The sequence below is a fragment of the Atractosteus spatula genome, chromosome 18 (genome assembly GCF_055471065.1).
Source record: "Atractosteus spatula isolate fAtrSpa1 chromosome 18, fAtrSpa1.hap1, whole genome shotgun sequence".
Lineage (NCBI taxonomy): Eukaryota > Metazoa > Chordata > Actinopteri > Semionotiformes > Lepisosteidae > Atractosteus > Atractosteus spatula.
In genome coordinates this window covers 1,063,417-1,076,560 of record NC_142723.1, presented here as the reverse complement: position 1 = coordinate 1,076,560, position 13,144 = coordinate 1,063,417, and the positions used below count along the sequence as shown (strand labels likewise).

General features: G+C 45.9%; 1 protein-coding gene across 1 annotated transcript in view; it reads left to right on the top strand.

Annotated features, from left to right (window-relative positions):
• The window catches only part of cyth3a (cytohesin 3a), a 34,051-nt gene that overhangs the window by 14,966 nt on the left and 5,941 nt on the right, over positions 1–13,144 (top strand). Inside the window, exons 2-9 of the mRNA XM_088936548.1 lie at positions 3,625–3,707; positions 4,042–4,106; positions 4,974–5,040; positions 5,575–5,693; positions 7,795–7,875; positions 8,274–8,386; positions 9,440–9,588; positions 10,181–10,292. Coding sequence (XP_088792674.1) covers positions 3,625–3,707; positions 4,042–4,106; positions 4,974–5,040; positions 5,575–5,693; positions 7,795–7,875; positions 8,274–8,386; positions 9,440–9,588; positions 10,181–10,292 — 789 coding nt within the window. The remainder of the gene's footprint in view (positions 1–3,624; positions 3,708–4,041; positions 4,107–4,973; positions 5,041–5,574; positions 5,694–7,794; positions 7,876–8,273; positions 8,387–9,439; positions 9,589–10,180; positions 10,293–13,144) is intronic.

The window sequence follows — 13,144 nt, the reverse complement described above, 5'->3', positions numbered from 1 at the left end:
TCAAAGTATACTGTAGATGTGTTGGGCTGCGTTTGCTTGTATGTTTTCATAGATTTATCCAGATCTTGTAGCAGAGGGCCCGACTGGTGTAGGGAGTACAGCAGGACCTGCACTGACCTGATGTGTGTGCGGTGTGTGTGTTCATTTTACTGTTATCAGGTCTACAAACACAAGGTGTGTTTTATCAGCAGCTAGACCCTCTCCTTTGTAACAGGATCCTCCTGGGGCTATGTATGGCTTTGGTTACTGCAAGCCTACTGTAATTAGCAACATTTGCTTTTAATTGTTATACATGCTACCTGGGGAGTGTGAACAAACAAGTCTAAGTTTGTTTATCTCTCGTGCAACCAATGATGCGTTTCACTGTTACATGCAGACGAAAATGGAAGCTGAACCTCCACTTTGACAGCACATTGGTTTAAATGACCACAGCGCTCTGGTGCCCTCGCTGCAATATTGGCAGAGGGCGAGAGTTTTGGAAAGAGAAGACAGTGCCCTATACTGGTTTTTCAGAGCATAGGTAATCCATTACATAGACCTTCAATTAAATATAAAACGCGATGCATAAGCAGAACCTGTACAGTTGAATTTCTGTCCCTGTATTTAATATGTGCCAGCCCAGGAGCAACATTGAGTTAAAATGACTGCATTAGGAGCACCAGGGCAGCTGAGCTGATTATGTTTAGAGTGTAAAAAATGTCATCTCTGAACTGGAAGGGACATCAGTTCCAAGGAGCTGACGGACAGCAGGAAACGGCCATATTTGTCTGCCCTCTTTGAAATCCCACCGAGGAAGAATCACGTGAGGAAGAAACACCAACGATCTCAGCTGTGTGGTTTACCTTTGCTGCTTAAAAACCAACACGAATTTTGCAATATAGAAGCTTTCACCACAGGTGGAAAGCTTGCAGTGGTACAGCTGGATGAAAAAGAAGTAAGGAACTCAATGTCATGAGAAACAGTTTGGTCATATTTATCATGCTGTTCCTACTTTGCCTTCAGTTGTATGATTTGAGACTGAGCCCAGGTTACTGTGGGGCTGAGTCATTAGTGGGGTTAGGCTGACAGAATGATAGTGTATATAGCTGGCTGATTGTAGTGTTTGCCTGCTCGGAGCAAACTGGCGCCTGTGAACTTTGTGTGCCCTTTGAGTGTGATCTCGCAGGGAACAGGGATGTGGCTGTTGCCTCTGGGTTTGTGTTCTGAAATTCCAGCGGGGGGGAAGCATAAGTGAAATAGATTGGCACGCAGTTCAGAGATGGTACTCTTGGATGACAAACGAGCGGGCTCTAATGCCATATTCTAATTCAGAGGTGGTATAAGTATACAGTAATTGTGAATGAGTGTCTTGGAGAAGCACAGGAAAATATTTAATGTCACATACAATTTTAATTTAAGACAGATAGTGTCCAGCTACTTGTCTGACAGAAAGCACTGGAGAGAGGGACACGTATCCCTTTTCTTCTTACATGAACCAGGGAACTGTACATTTTACATTTGTATCCAAGATGAACTTTTTGTGATCAGTTCTTTGTCTTTAACTTGCAGTTTATGTGGGATATGTGGATAGACCAGAGCCCTGCATATTAATCAGCCATAATGTTGAGATGCAAACTCTGACCAGTGCAGGCCTTCAACCTGATTTCAGAATCGCCCTGCTTCAGTGCAGCAGTTCTCAAATCAAATTTGGGTCTTTTTCGTATCAAAAGGAGAACTAAACATCATTTTCAGAGGAATGCAAGTAAAGAAGTGCGAGCTTCTAAAATTGATTATAAAAATAAATGTTGCGGTTGGTAGCCAGGCTTTGCACAAGCTTTGCTGGAGGGCTGTGGCTGGCACCTTGTTGGACCAAGAGCTGGTGAAGAGTTAGAACTGCACAGGCCCGGCAATCTGCGTGCGGATAAGCAGGATTGATACTCCTGGGAAAGCAATAAAGACGCAAAGAAAATGTTAGGCTATGTAGTCAAAGCATAGAATTGAATTGGAGGGATGTCATGTCAGAATTACGTAACGTACTGGGAAGACCTCATTTAGAATACTGTGTTCAGGTTTTGGTCACTGCGTTGCAAAAATATGTGTTGCTGTTCTGGATTCAGTCCAGGAACATTCCTGAAAGAGAGCGTCCTACACTTGCAGCCGGAAAGAACTGAGTTTTTTTTTAATCTTGAGCAGAGAAGAGCATGAGTCGATGACCCGATACAAGCGCTCAGCCAAGTCAGCCCAGAGGGCTTCTTCAGATCCGACGGCGAAACAGCAACCAGAGGGCACAGCTGGAAAATATGAGGGGGGTGCATCTGCAATTCAGAACGGGAGCCGTTTGTTTCCCCAAAGGGTGGTGGGTGTCTGGAACAAGCCACCCAGCTGTGTTGCTGAAGCTGATACCTGGGCTCCTTTCAAGAATCAAGATCCTCAGACCAATTGACAACTATCTTCAAAAACGGGCCAGATGGCCTCCTCTCTTTGTGTTTGCCATTTCAGTTGCAAAGACCATGTTCAGTGCAATTAACAGCGCCAAATAGTACTAGAATCACATCATGTTGCCTTTTTTTATGCCTGTCGCTCTGCCTGAAAATACACAGCAGGGATTGTTATTGAGTTTTCCTGCCATCAATGGTCCCACTTTTCCTTCTCTTGTGATGGGGAATTCTTTTGGATGTGTAGGAGGGTGTCTGCTCTGCTTTGTGCATTATAGGTTAACTTGCGTGGGTACGTCCATAGGGGAAAGCTCAACAATAAGGGCATTATGCACAGCAGAAAGGTCCAAAACCACTGTGTGAGCCGGCACTTTGGTGGAATTGTCTTGCAGGCTGTGGAAACCCGTCCCATGGAATTCATCGTCTATGGGTTAGGGTTTCTGTTTTTGCATTTCTTGGTAATGCGATTCATTAAATGAATATTTATTATGGTGTTGGTATTAATGGTATGTTGCATATTTAATTTTTTAATTTGTTTCACATTTTCTTGCAATAGACGTAGCGTAACTTTTTGGGGGGAACTTTTCAGGAAGTTGTATTTCTTTTCCAGAGTAATGAATTCTGCAGGGAGGGCCTAACTACAGGGGAAATGCAGTCTGCTTCAGCTGTAGTCTGACCTAGTTCACTTTGCTTGGTTTGAAGCTTAATGTGATTGCCTGAGCAATCCTAAGTGATAATTCACAGCACTGCACCACTTGCCACATTAAACATATCGTAACCTACTCAGCACACAGTTCTCATTCTACTGTCCTGAATTAATGGGGCGGCCGAAGCCACCTCTGAGTTTCACAGGGAACCCGAACTGCACTGGTCTTTTTACCACGCTCTGCGGTTTTACTAACAGCGGGCTTCTGGTCCGGAGTTCTTGTGATTTATTTAATGGGGCTTCATTTTAGAGGAAAGAGCCACTTCCATCTCCAGGAGTTCATTAATAGTTTTGGCACTTTGAGGATGCTAAGTAATTATGCTTTCATTTCCTGTTAGCTATTATAGAAATGTTACTGTATGGAATAGTAGGGTTTAATTTTGCTTGTTTTGGCAGTGTGTTTCACATGGACTCATTCACTGCGAGAGCTGAGTAGCACCAACTCCAACAATTCCCGGCCTTATTTTCGTTAATTTGTTGAAAGTGGTGTTTTTGTTTTCACAGTGCCTGAGGACCTCTCCCTAGAGGAACGAGACGAGCTGTCAAATATACGACGTAGGAAAAAAGAGCTTCTGGATGACATTGAGGTATTTCATTATACATGTTTTTTTAATGGCTAAAGGTTTAGGTTTAAAACTTTCTATTTAAATACTGTTGCTTCTGTGAGCCATTGAAAATGTCTGTTCTCAATAAAAGATTTCTTTCATGAATTTTCTTTCATTAATTTAGACATTCACAAGCTCCTACTATGAATTTCAAATATTGCTGCTGTGTTATTCAAATGCAGGAGCATGTACCCCTGAAATAATTTCTGTTATTATTCCTCCCGATTGCTGAGCAACAATGCTCTTCTGTGCTCCCTGGTGCAGACGGGTTAGAGGAAGCCCTCAGATGGCGTTACTCTCTGTGTGTCTTTTGCAGAGGTTGAAATTTGAGATTGCAGAAGTCATGACGGAAATCGAGCACTTGACCTGTATGGGAGAGAGGTGAGCACCAGCAGACTGCTTTGAACCACCACTGCTTTGGTGGTTTTTACTTCACCTGCAGTCTTACTTTATTGATTCTAAACTTTTCCAAAAGGAAACATGGACATTGTTGGCAGCAGGGAAACACGAAGCTGATGTCTCATGATAATTAATAATACCGACAACAACATACAGCCCCTCGGATGCACACCTGCTCTTTTTGTAGCCTAAATCCCTTTTGTATTTCGAACACGAAGTCAAGAGTGGCTCACCGCTGTATTATTTTTGTATTAGCCTTTCATCACCTCTATTGACAGCACTAATCATGATACAGGCGTCTGCAGGCAGGTGGGTGTCTGTGTGTCTGCAGGCAGGTGGCTCTGCTGTTGGAGCAGGATTGGTTAACCGTGGTGTTGAAAGTGATGGCCGTGTTCTGTCTTTGAACTGAGCCTTGAGAAACCTTTGCTTTCAACCCCTGGTGCAGTCACGCATTGTCAGATCAGTGAGATCTGTGTTTGTCCCTGCTGCATTGTCAGAACAGTGAGACTCATTCCAAACAGGGAAAAACAAATGTGTTCTGCTGGTGCAGCTGGCCAGCTGGGAGTCTGGATGGATATGAACAGTGGGTGTGTCAGGCTGATGGATCAGGTCTCTTCACCTGGTACCCCAGGAATGGGGCCGTCCGGTCATCTCTGCCACATGGTCTCTGTCACCCGTGTCTGAAATGGGTCTTCCTCTTCTGCCACAGTAAACGCGTAGAACTTGAGAGGAAGCTTGAAGGGACTTCCTTATTGTTGGAAATGCCCGTCACAGTGCTTTAGCAAAGAGACCCTTTCCAGCTAAATATGCTACAATCTGTGTTTCCTCACGATTGTTTTAATATTACAGCAAAACCTCACAAAGGAACAAGCAAATTGCCATGGGAAGAAAAAAATTCAACATGGATCCCAAAAAGGTGAGTGAATGAGCGCTGCGTTACTGCACTTGGTTTGCAGTTTTACTCTCAGCGTGAATTAAGTGTGGTTGAGTGGGAGGTCAGTTGGATATAATTAGACTTACAGGACTACTGCATATTTTGTTTATGTTTGGATAAACAAATGGATAATATACATTTAGTGTTTTTGCACTGCCTGCAGCTGTAAGAATTAACTACAAGATGCAGCACCATAATGTAGCCCCATAGTGTTTATCTTCATCTTTATGCACTTCTTTCAGTTTTTCCCATCTGAATATGTACTTTTACAGTTGCTTCAGTAGGTTTCTGTGAGTTAACGCGCTGGGGCCTCTGTTGCAGACCACCTGCGGTGCTGGCAACTTCAAAAGTCCTTCGACTTTGTCCCATAACGCAGCGTTTCAGTTTGTCACATTAAGAGCATGTGGCTGTTAAAAAAGTGATAATTATTTGCATTTGTATGACCTCTGGCATTTCAAAACATTTTTGTGACCCAAAGAAATAAGCCAGTTTAAAAATGTTCTGTTTTAATCTTAGGGTATCCAGTTTCTTCTTGAAAACGACCTCTTGCAGAACACTCCTGAAGACATTGCACAGTTTCTCTATAAAGGGGAGGGCTTGAATAAAACGGTTATTGGAGATTACCTGGGAGAGCGGTAAGATTGAGTTTTTCCACTGTTTTGAAGAGCACAGCTTGGACGTAGTTGAACTAAACACGTTGCGTGTTGTGATGTACACTCGGCTGCAAGCCTGGGCGTTCAGGATCTGGGTCGAAAGATTCAGGAAATGAATTGTCTGGATTCATTGAGTCAGATACTGAGCAGCTTCCTTAGCTATTCAAACCATTCATACGGCAGATGTTTCTTATCTTCGAAAAGAAAATTAGCCACCTCTGGGGACTCCAGACTCTCAAAATAACAAGAGCTTCTATTGTGCAGAAATTCTTTAACACATGACTAAGTGAAACACTGTTCTGGTACGTTTGGTATCTTAGACCATTCCCAGGATCTGTGGATAAAGCTGTGTCAGTTGAGTTTTTGCCCCACAGGCTAATTTCTATGAAAACACTTAAGTTCGGTTTTGCATTCCTTTTAGTAAAATAAAAACGGGTAGATTAGCTGGTATTGTCTATCATTGCTAAATGCACAACAGTTATCTGCTGTAAATGTTGTTAAGAGGCGATTCTGCAATTGTCCTTTCATCCACAAACTCCAAGAAAGTTTCAGCTTGTATTCCAAGCGTAGAACAACGTTTAAGATTCACAGCCGCAAGACAGACACCCTAGGGTGGTAATAATCACAGTGGATTCGGTGTCCCGTTACACCCTAATCAGCGCTCTGAGCTTGTGGGGCCTCTAAGGTTCCGTGCTGCAGAAAAGTCTCGAAGTCCATCGAGCAGCTCTGCTCACAGCAGCCTGTCTCCACGGTCTTCCCGCTCTCGCCGGCTGGGGAGGCAGATCACCACGTCCCTCCACGTTGCTGTTGACTGTAAACATAGGTGGAACACATATACTTACGCAATTAAAGCTAATTGTGTTCATGGCAGGCCCCGAAACCTGTCATTACGTGTAATTAGAAGGTTAGTGCGGAGGAGACTGTGGGCGAGGCAGCTTCAGAAAGTGTAGCGCGGCGTCCTGTTGATCTTCGCTGAAGCAAATTTGCTCTTTCCCTTCTCGTGCCGTTTCTTTCTCCCTTTTTCACGCGCTGCTGGAGAAACGGACAGGCGGGAAAGTGACACGCGCAGCAGGGAAGGCAGGATCGCGTCTCGTGCGTTTCAGCTCGTCCCGGCCCGTCTACCGCCGATCGCATAACCACGCCGTTCCCCAGGCCAGGCCAGCCCCGCTGCGGCTCGTGTTATGGCTTTTCACCCTGTGTGCTCCTTCCTCCTTGTAAACTTCACTGTTGTAAAGCTGTCCAGGTTCAGGCCATAAAGGTTTTAACATCTCAAAAACTAAAGTGCGCAAGAAGCTGAGAAGCTGTCTGTGAGAACAGTGTTCTTAAAAAGCTTTCCCCAGCTCTTGCCTATGACGTCTGACAATCATACTGCACCTTGGGGATAAATTCCTTTTTCTCCCCCCCAAACCCCCAAACTTAAAATCACGATCTTTTTGTTTTTATATCTGCCCAATTTGCAATAACCGGACCTTTTTTCGAGCCGCGGTTCTGCATCTGCTGCTCACTCTCCCTCACGGGAGGGAAGGGGATGGGCAGGGGTGCTCTCCCAGCATGCCCTGCTTGCCGGGCAAGGCGGCTGGGTCACGCCGACGGCTCCGCAGCGTCCAACAGGCGAGTCTGCGCTGAGCGGTGGGGCTACACGTCTGCCAGTGATGTCACGTTGCCAGGCTCTGTGTGCCAGAAAGGCAAGAGGGCCCTGGCTGAGCCTTTCCAGCCTGCCTGGCAGCGCTGTTCGGCCCCTGTGTGGCAGGCGTCACGGCCCAGGGTCCAGCTGGCACTGCCTGCATCATAGAGGTCAGCCTCGCTCAGATGGACGGCCTTTTCTCAGGGCATTTAGCAAAGCACTTTAGATCCCTTTGGACATAGTTCGGTTTTTGCTCTTTCGAATCTGATCCTGCTGACCTTAAAAGGCCGTAAAATGTCACGGCGTTTAAAATATGCTCAAGTGGAACGCCTTTTTTTCCTGTGCCCTGGAAAGGACCGTTGACCCGAGTCAGGGTTTTGAAAGCTCTTGCCCAGTGTGTTCTCTGGAATTTTCCTCCGACACCTGATCTACAATGAGTTTTTTTCCTTTGTTTCTCAGAGACGAATTCAACATTAAAGTGCTGCAGGCCTTTGTCGAGCTCCATGAGTTTGCAGACCTCAACCTTGTGCAGGCTTTAAGGTAAGCTGAAGAGTCTTTAAGGCCGCCTCACACAGGGAATGAGCTGTAGGTGCGTGTTAATGCAGTGGGATACCTCTCTAGCTAGTGCCTGGGATGTGAGGAAGTTCCTCTAGCAACACTGATGCAGTAGACCTGCTGACATCACTTTCAGCCTTGAAATAATGAAAATAAGAAATAAAACGAGCAGTGGCAGAATGTGTCTAGCATGTGGGCACAGCCTCTTCACAATACACATTCGGATGGCCAAAATAACATTTAACAATGAAATGTACATGCCCAGCAAAACTGTCCTCAGATAGAGATTTGAAGTTTATGGTCAGAAATGCGATAGGTCAATCGATCATCCAGTCAATCAGTTAATCAAAGTGCTGATATTTCCTGTTTCATTCTGCTAACAGGCAGTTTCTGTGGAGCTTCAGGCTTCCTGGGGAGGCCCAGAAGATCGATCGCATGATGGAAACGTTTGCTTCGCGGTACTGCCAGTGTAATCCTGGCGTCTTCCAGTCTACAGGTCAGAAAAATAATAATTCGTCCACCCGCTGGGGAAGTTAGCGTGAAGTCTCTTTGGACTCGTTTCTAGGATTGAAGTGGGCCAGAGCAATTCAATTTGCATATAATTCACGATACACTTCCATCCGCCTCGTTCAGAAGACTTTATCATCAGCATCGTAATGATGCGCCTCTTCACGATCGTATCGGTAGTCATTTACAAAGTCCTCAGTGGATGTGAGCGCCGGGTCTAGATGTTGGAAACCAGGCTATTGTGTGGCCTCCACGAAGTATGAATTCCTGGCTATCAGCAATGCATGCCTGCACTGTACAAGCAGATCCAATGGTGGAAAGAGGACTTATTGTTCTGGGACGAGTGAACTGTATTGATGAGAATAGGCCCTGACGTCTGCAGGGTTAAACGGGACTGCAGCTGTCAGCGCGAATTGAGTGAGAAGATAAAGACTGTGCAGAGTTGGTGGATGACTCTCTCACAAATGCGATGAAATGCGAAAAAAAAAAACTCTAGATGATGTATAGTTTGCTTTATTTAATGGTTTAAGTTGAGGAGGTTGTGTGCATGATGTTTAACATACCATAAGCACTTTTTTTCCCAGCTGTTGTTTGGTATAGTTTTTTTTTTCCTTGAAAGAATTATTTAAATGATTGTTCTCTATGCGACCTCAACATTCAAGGCTCAGGAATCTCTTACTGGTGTCCAACAAGCTGCGCGTGTGAGAGAACCATTTTTTAAACACAGAACGTACCTCTCGTGTACTTGATTCTGCAATTCTCAGACACGCATCCAAGCTTTAGCATTTGATTTCTCTTAAACATCTCCTTTAAACTCGTGTCCGAACTGTGATGTGAATAAATAATGAGGAAGAGGGCTATTGTCATTAGATCCTCAGGGTGGTTAGTTTGTAATAACTGGGCTTGCATTCTTTCAGTCTTGCCCCCTCTGTTACTTCATGCTGCTGGGGTACATATCTTGTGTGAATGCAGAAAGAAGGGAGGACCATCTCTGCAGTGCAGAAGGCTTGACATTGGCTGTCGTGTGTGCTGTCCCTTCCAGATACGTGCTACGTCCTTTCCTTCGCGATCATCATGCTGAACACGAGTCTGCACAACCCCAATGTGCGGGACAAGCCCGCAGTGGAGAGGTTCATCTCCATGAACCGTGGGATCAACGACGGAGGGGACCTGCCCGAAGAGCTGCTCAGGGTACGTGCAGAGCTGCCTGGCACAGGCCTAGGGGGGTCTGCGGTTTGGAAAAACCGCCCCCGCAAAGGACAGGGAACCCTCCGGCCGTGCACAGACCAAGGACCGTGGTGCTCTTAAATTTGAACATTTCAGACTCTTCAATCAGTTTCTACCCTGTGGATGCTTTCCCCAGATTTTGTCAGGATTACTTTCCTTAAGCCATTTATTTGCTTTCTTTGTCTTTGGCTCATTTAAAGGGTCTAGCCGAGGGGCGGGCGCAGAGCTTACAGTGAGCTTGAGGAAAGAGCGGCCCTGCAGCAGAAATGCTCAACTGTAAACAGTGTCAAACTCTGCTTCCCTTGATTTCATGCTGGAACGCGGCTGGTCTGAGCTGTTTTTTTGTTATAAGATTCCTTCCACCCCCCCACAGCCTCAAGTTAACACCCTCAAACAAAAGCGCAGATCTTTTCCTCCTCTCCCCCCCTCGCTATTTCCACTCCACACTTTTCCCAGAGGAAGCGGGAGGCCAGGAAAACGTCTCGCCGCGCGGTGGGGGTGTGGGGGTGTGTACGACAGTATTAAGGCCTCGTCTTCCTCCTCCCCTTTCTTGCAGAATTTATACGAAAGTATTAAAAACGAGCCATTCAAAATCCCCGAAGACGATGGCAACGACCTCACACACACGTTCTTCAACCCGGACCGAGAGGGCTGGCTGCTGAAACTTGGTTAGTAACATCGGCAGCAGAAACAACACCTTTTGTCACTTTTTTTTTTCCCCCCATTTTGTGCCTTTTTCAATCCAACAGCTATTTTCAGCCTGAAAGCTGAAAGGTTTTGTTTCCAACCCCGTAGGAGATCAATATATTTCCACAAAGAGGAGGCTGTATTCAGATCTGTAGTGTAAAATACAGGTACTCCAATCGCACTTAGAATTATTTTCTCCTTTATTAAAGAAGGTTTATGTCTCTAATTAAGACTTGGTGGCTGGAGCCCTCGTCTCAGGAAAAGACCAATATACAGGTGTTTAATCATTCATCAGTTAATTAATATGCTTTATTGAAAACAGCAGGAAGGTTCACATGTTCTTTGTTTTCATTATATTGTAATATGGATTATGAAAACTTTGTTAGGAAAGGTACAGACTCCTCGTGGATCTGTCATCAAGCAAGTACGACGGGCGGATTGCTTTGCAGGTGCCTTCCTGTGTTCTTATAAAGGAAGCTTGCGAAACGCGGAGAGAGAGAGAGAGAGTTTGTTTTAAGGATAGGCAGAGACAGATTACTGGGTTGTGTTATTAGGAAATGCTATCTTCTTCAAAGCTTCCGTCAGAGTAGTGCAGACAGGGAACATGCTCGGTGATGTGTGCGCACTCCCTCCGCCAGGAATCCTGACTGCAGGCTGGGTGGGACAGCCGTCAGCCAGCTGCTGCTGGGAGAGCCAGCCGCGCTGTTTAAGAAGGCAATACTGCAAGCTTGGGAAGTAGGGTTTAGCAACAGGAAGCTACAGGAACTACTTGGCACCATCATAACGTTATTAGATGCTCTGCAACAGATCTTTTAATCATACGTTGACATACGTCCTTGTCCTTTAGGGAAACGTTTCTTCAGAAGAAGCAATGCATTTGCATTTACGAAAAGTGTTACATACGTGTACAGTATAGTTGTGTCTCTGCTCCCCACTCCTCCTCTCCCTTCCCCTGCATTGTTATGCTGTGACTTTTTTCTCTTTGTCTGTGCTTTTGTTTTTGCTTGTTTTGTTGATGAGGTGGTTTTTAAATGTGACTTCTTGTTTTCCTTATGCCCTATGACCTATGACCTCTCACCTTTCTGTTCTGTGACTGGCTGTCTCTGCTTATTCTGCGCCAGGAGGTAGGTACTCTGGAGAGCTCCCTGCCCCTGCACCCTCTCCCCATCATTCCCCTTTCTGTTGTTGATGTTTGGTGTTGTAGCTCCTTTTTAGCAAACAGGGTAATAGCTGCGCAAAGCCTTCCACTTAATTGCCTGGTTATGTTGGAAGGTTCAAAGGTCATCTTGCTGTTGTTCAGACTGATTTCTTTTAGCCTTGCTGGCTCAAGCAAGCACATTCCTCCAGCAGTGTGTAACGTCTGCTGTATCTGATCAGCTCGATCGGAGCGCACGTTCTGAACAGGAATGGTCTGTCAATAGCACTGCATTTGTTCTTCACAGACAGAGGTACGTCACCTCCTGGGGTACTGGAGCCCAGAGGTTGGGAGCTGCTGAGCTATAGACATCCAGGGGGCTCAGATTTCATTCGAATTTTGGCAAAAATAAAAACTTCACTTGCATTTCTCTTGGCGCAAAACTCAGTTTTAGCCTAAAAAGATTCATGCACCGTTTAAATCCTGGCGGGCCGGTGAAGAGCCCAGAAGGAATTCCTTCCGAACCGCCGCCCACACCTGGCAGCTTGCATCCTGAAGCACACGGTGCTTGAAGCGGGGAAAAAAATGAGTAACGCACTGGAGAGCACCTTCAGTGACGCACTAGAGCTTCCAGAGGTGTTAGTCTGCTGCGGTTTCTGTGTCCTGGAGGCCTGGCAAGACTGAACCAGCACGCTTGTCAGAGAGCGGTCCTGCCCAGTTTCCACTGAGGAGAGTTTTTTAGTGCTGTTACTTTGCTCTTTTGGATGTCGATGTTTTAGACCTACTGTCAAAACAATTCTGTTGTTTTTGCAAGATTGTGGTTTGTATCCGATGGCCATTTGGTCGGTTACCGGGTGATTAAGTGGAAGGAGTAGCGCTGTAGAGTTATTCCCACCCTTTTCTGCATGTATTGTGTTACTTGGTTCGTAGAGCCGCGGTCTGTGCGCTGGGTAGGTGTTTTATTTGTGCAGGTTTGCAACAGGTAGCCCCAGGGGCGGATTAAGGTGATCAGAAGCCCCTAGGCTACACGTAGCCCCCTCGTTACCAGAAAAAAAAGCGAGAGAAAATACTGTAATAATTCAGTGACGAGTTCGGAGTTAAGAGCCGCTACCGCCGATTCAAACGGAATGTCAGCCGGCACTCGCAGGGAACGCACACGTACACAGGGAACACACACACACACACACACACACACACACACACCAGCCTGTAATGCACGTACAGCAGTGCAACCAATAAATCCGATTCACAGCCCATCTGCGATCTGATAACAGAAATTATGCGCACGTTTCCTTTAAAACCGACGACACACAACACCAAGATCATCACAGCAGAGACCAGTGACCTCCCTGTCTGAGCACATCAGTTCAAGAACAGCGGGACACTCCCCACTCGTGCAAGTCCACTGCAGTCAATAGACTCAAATCACTCAACACACTGCATCGACGAGTAGATGTTTTTCTATCTGGGCTTTCAAGAAGGGATCAAACTCGCTGATAACTTCGGGGACACCCGTGAAGCTCCCGTTGTCGGGGCGCACGAACGTGTCGCTGCGCCCCTACAAGGCCGCCCTCGCTCTGCTAAACACTTCACCACAGCAAACACCCTTTTCAAGACGTCTGTCCAATACTCATATTCATTGTCAACCTGTCTTGCTAGTTCTGAATCTATTAGACCACTATCAGCGCAGCGCATGAC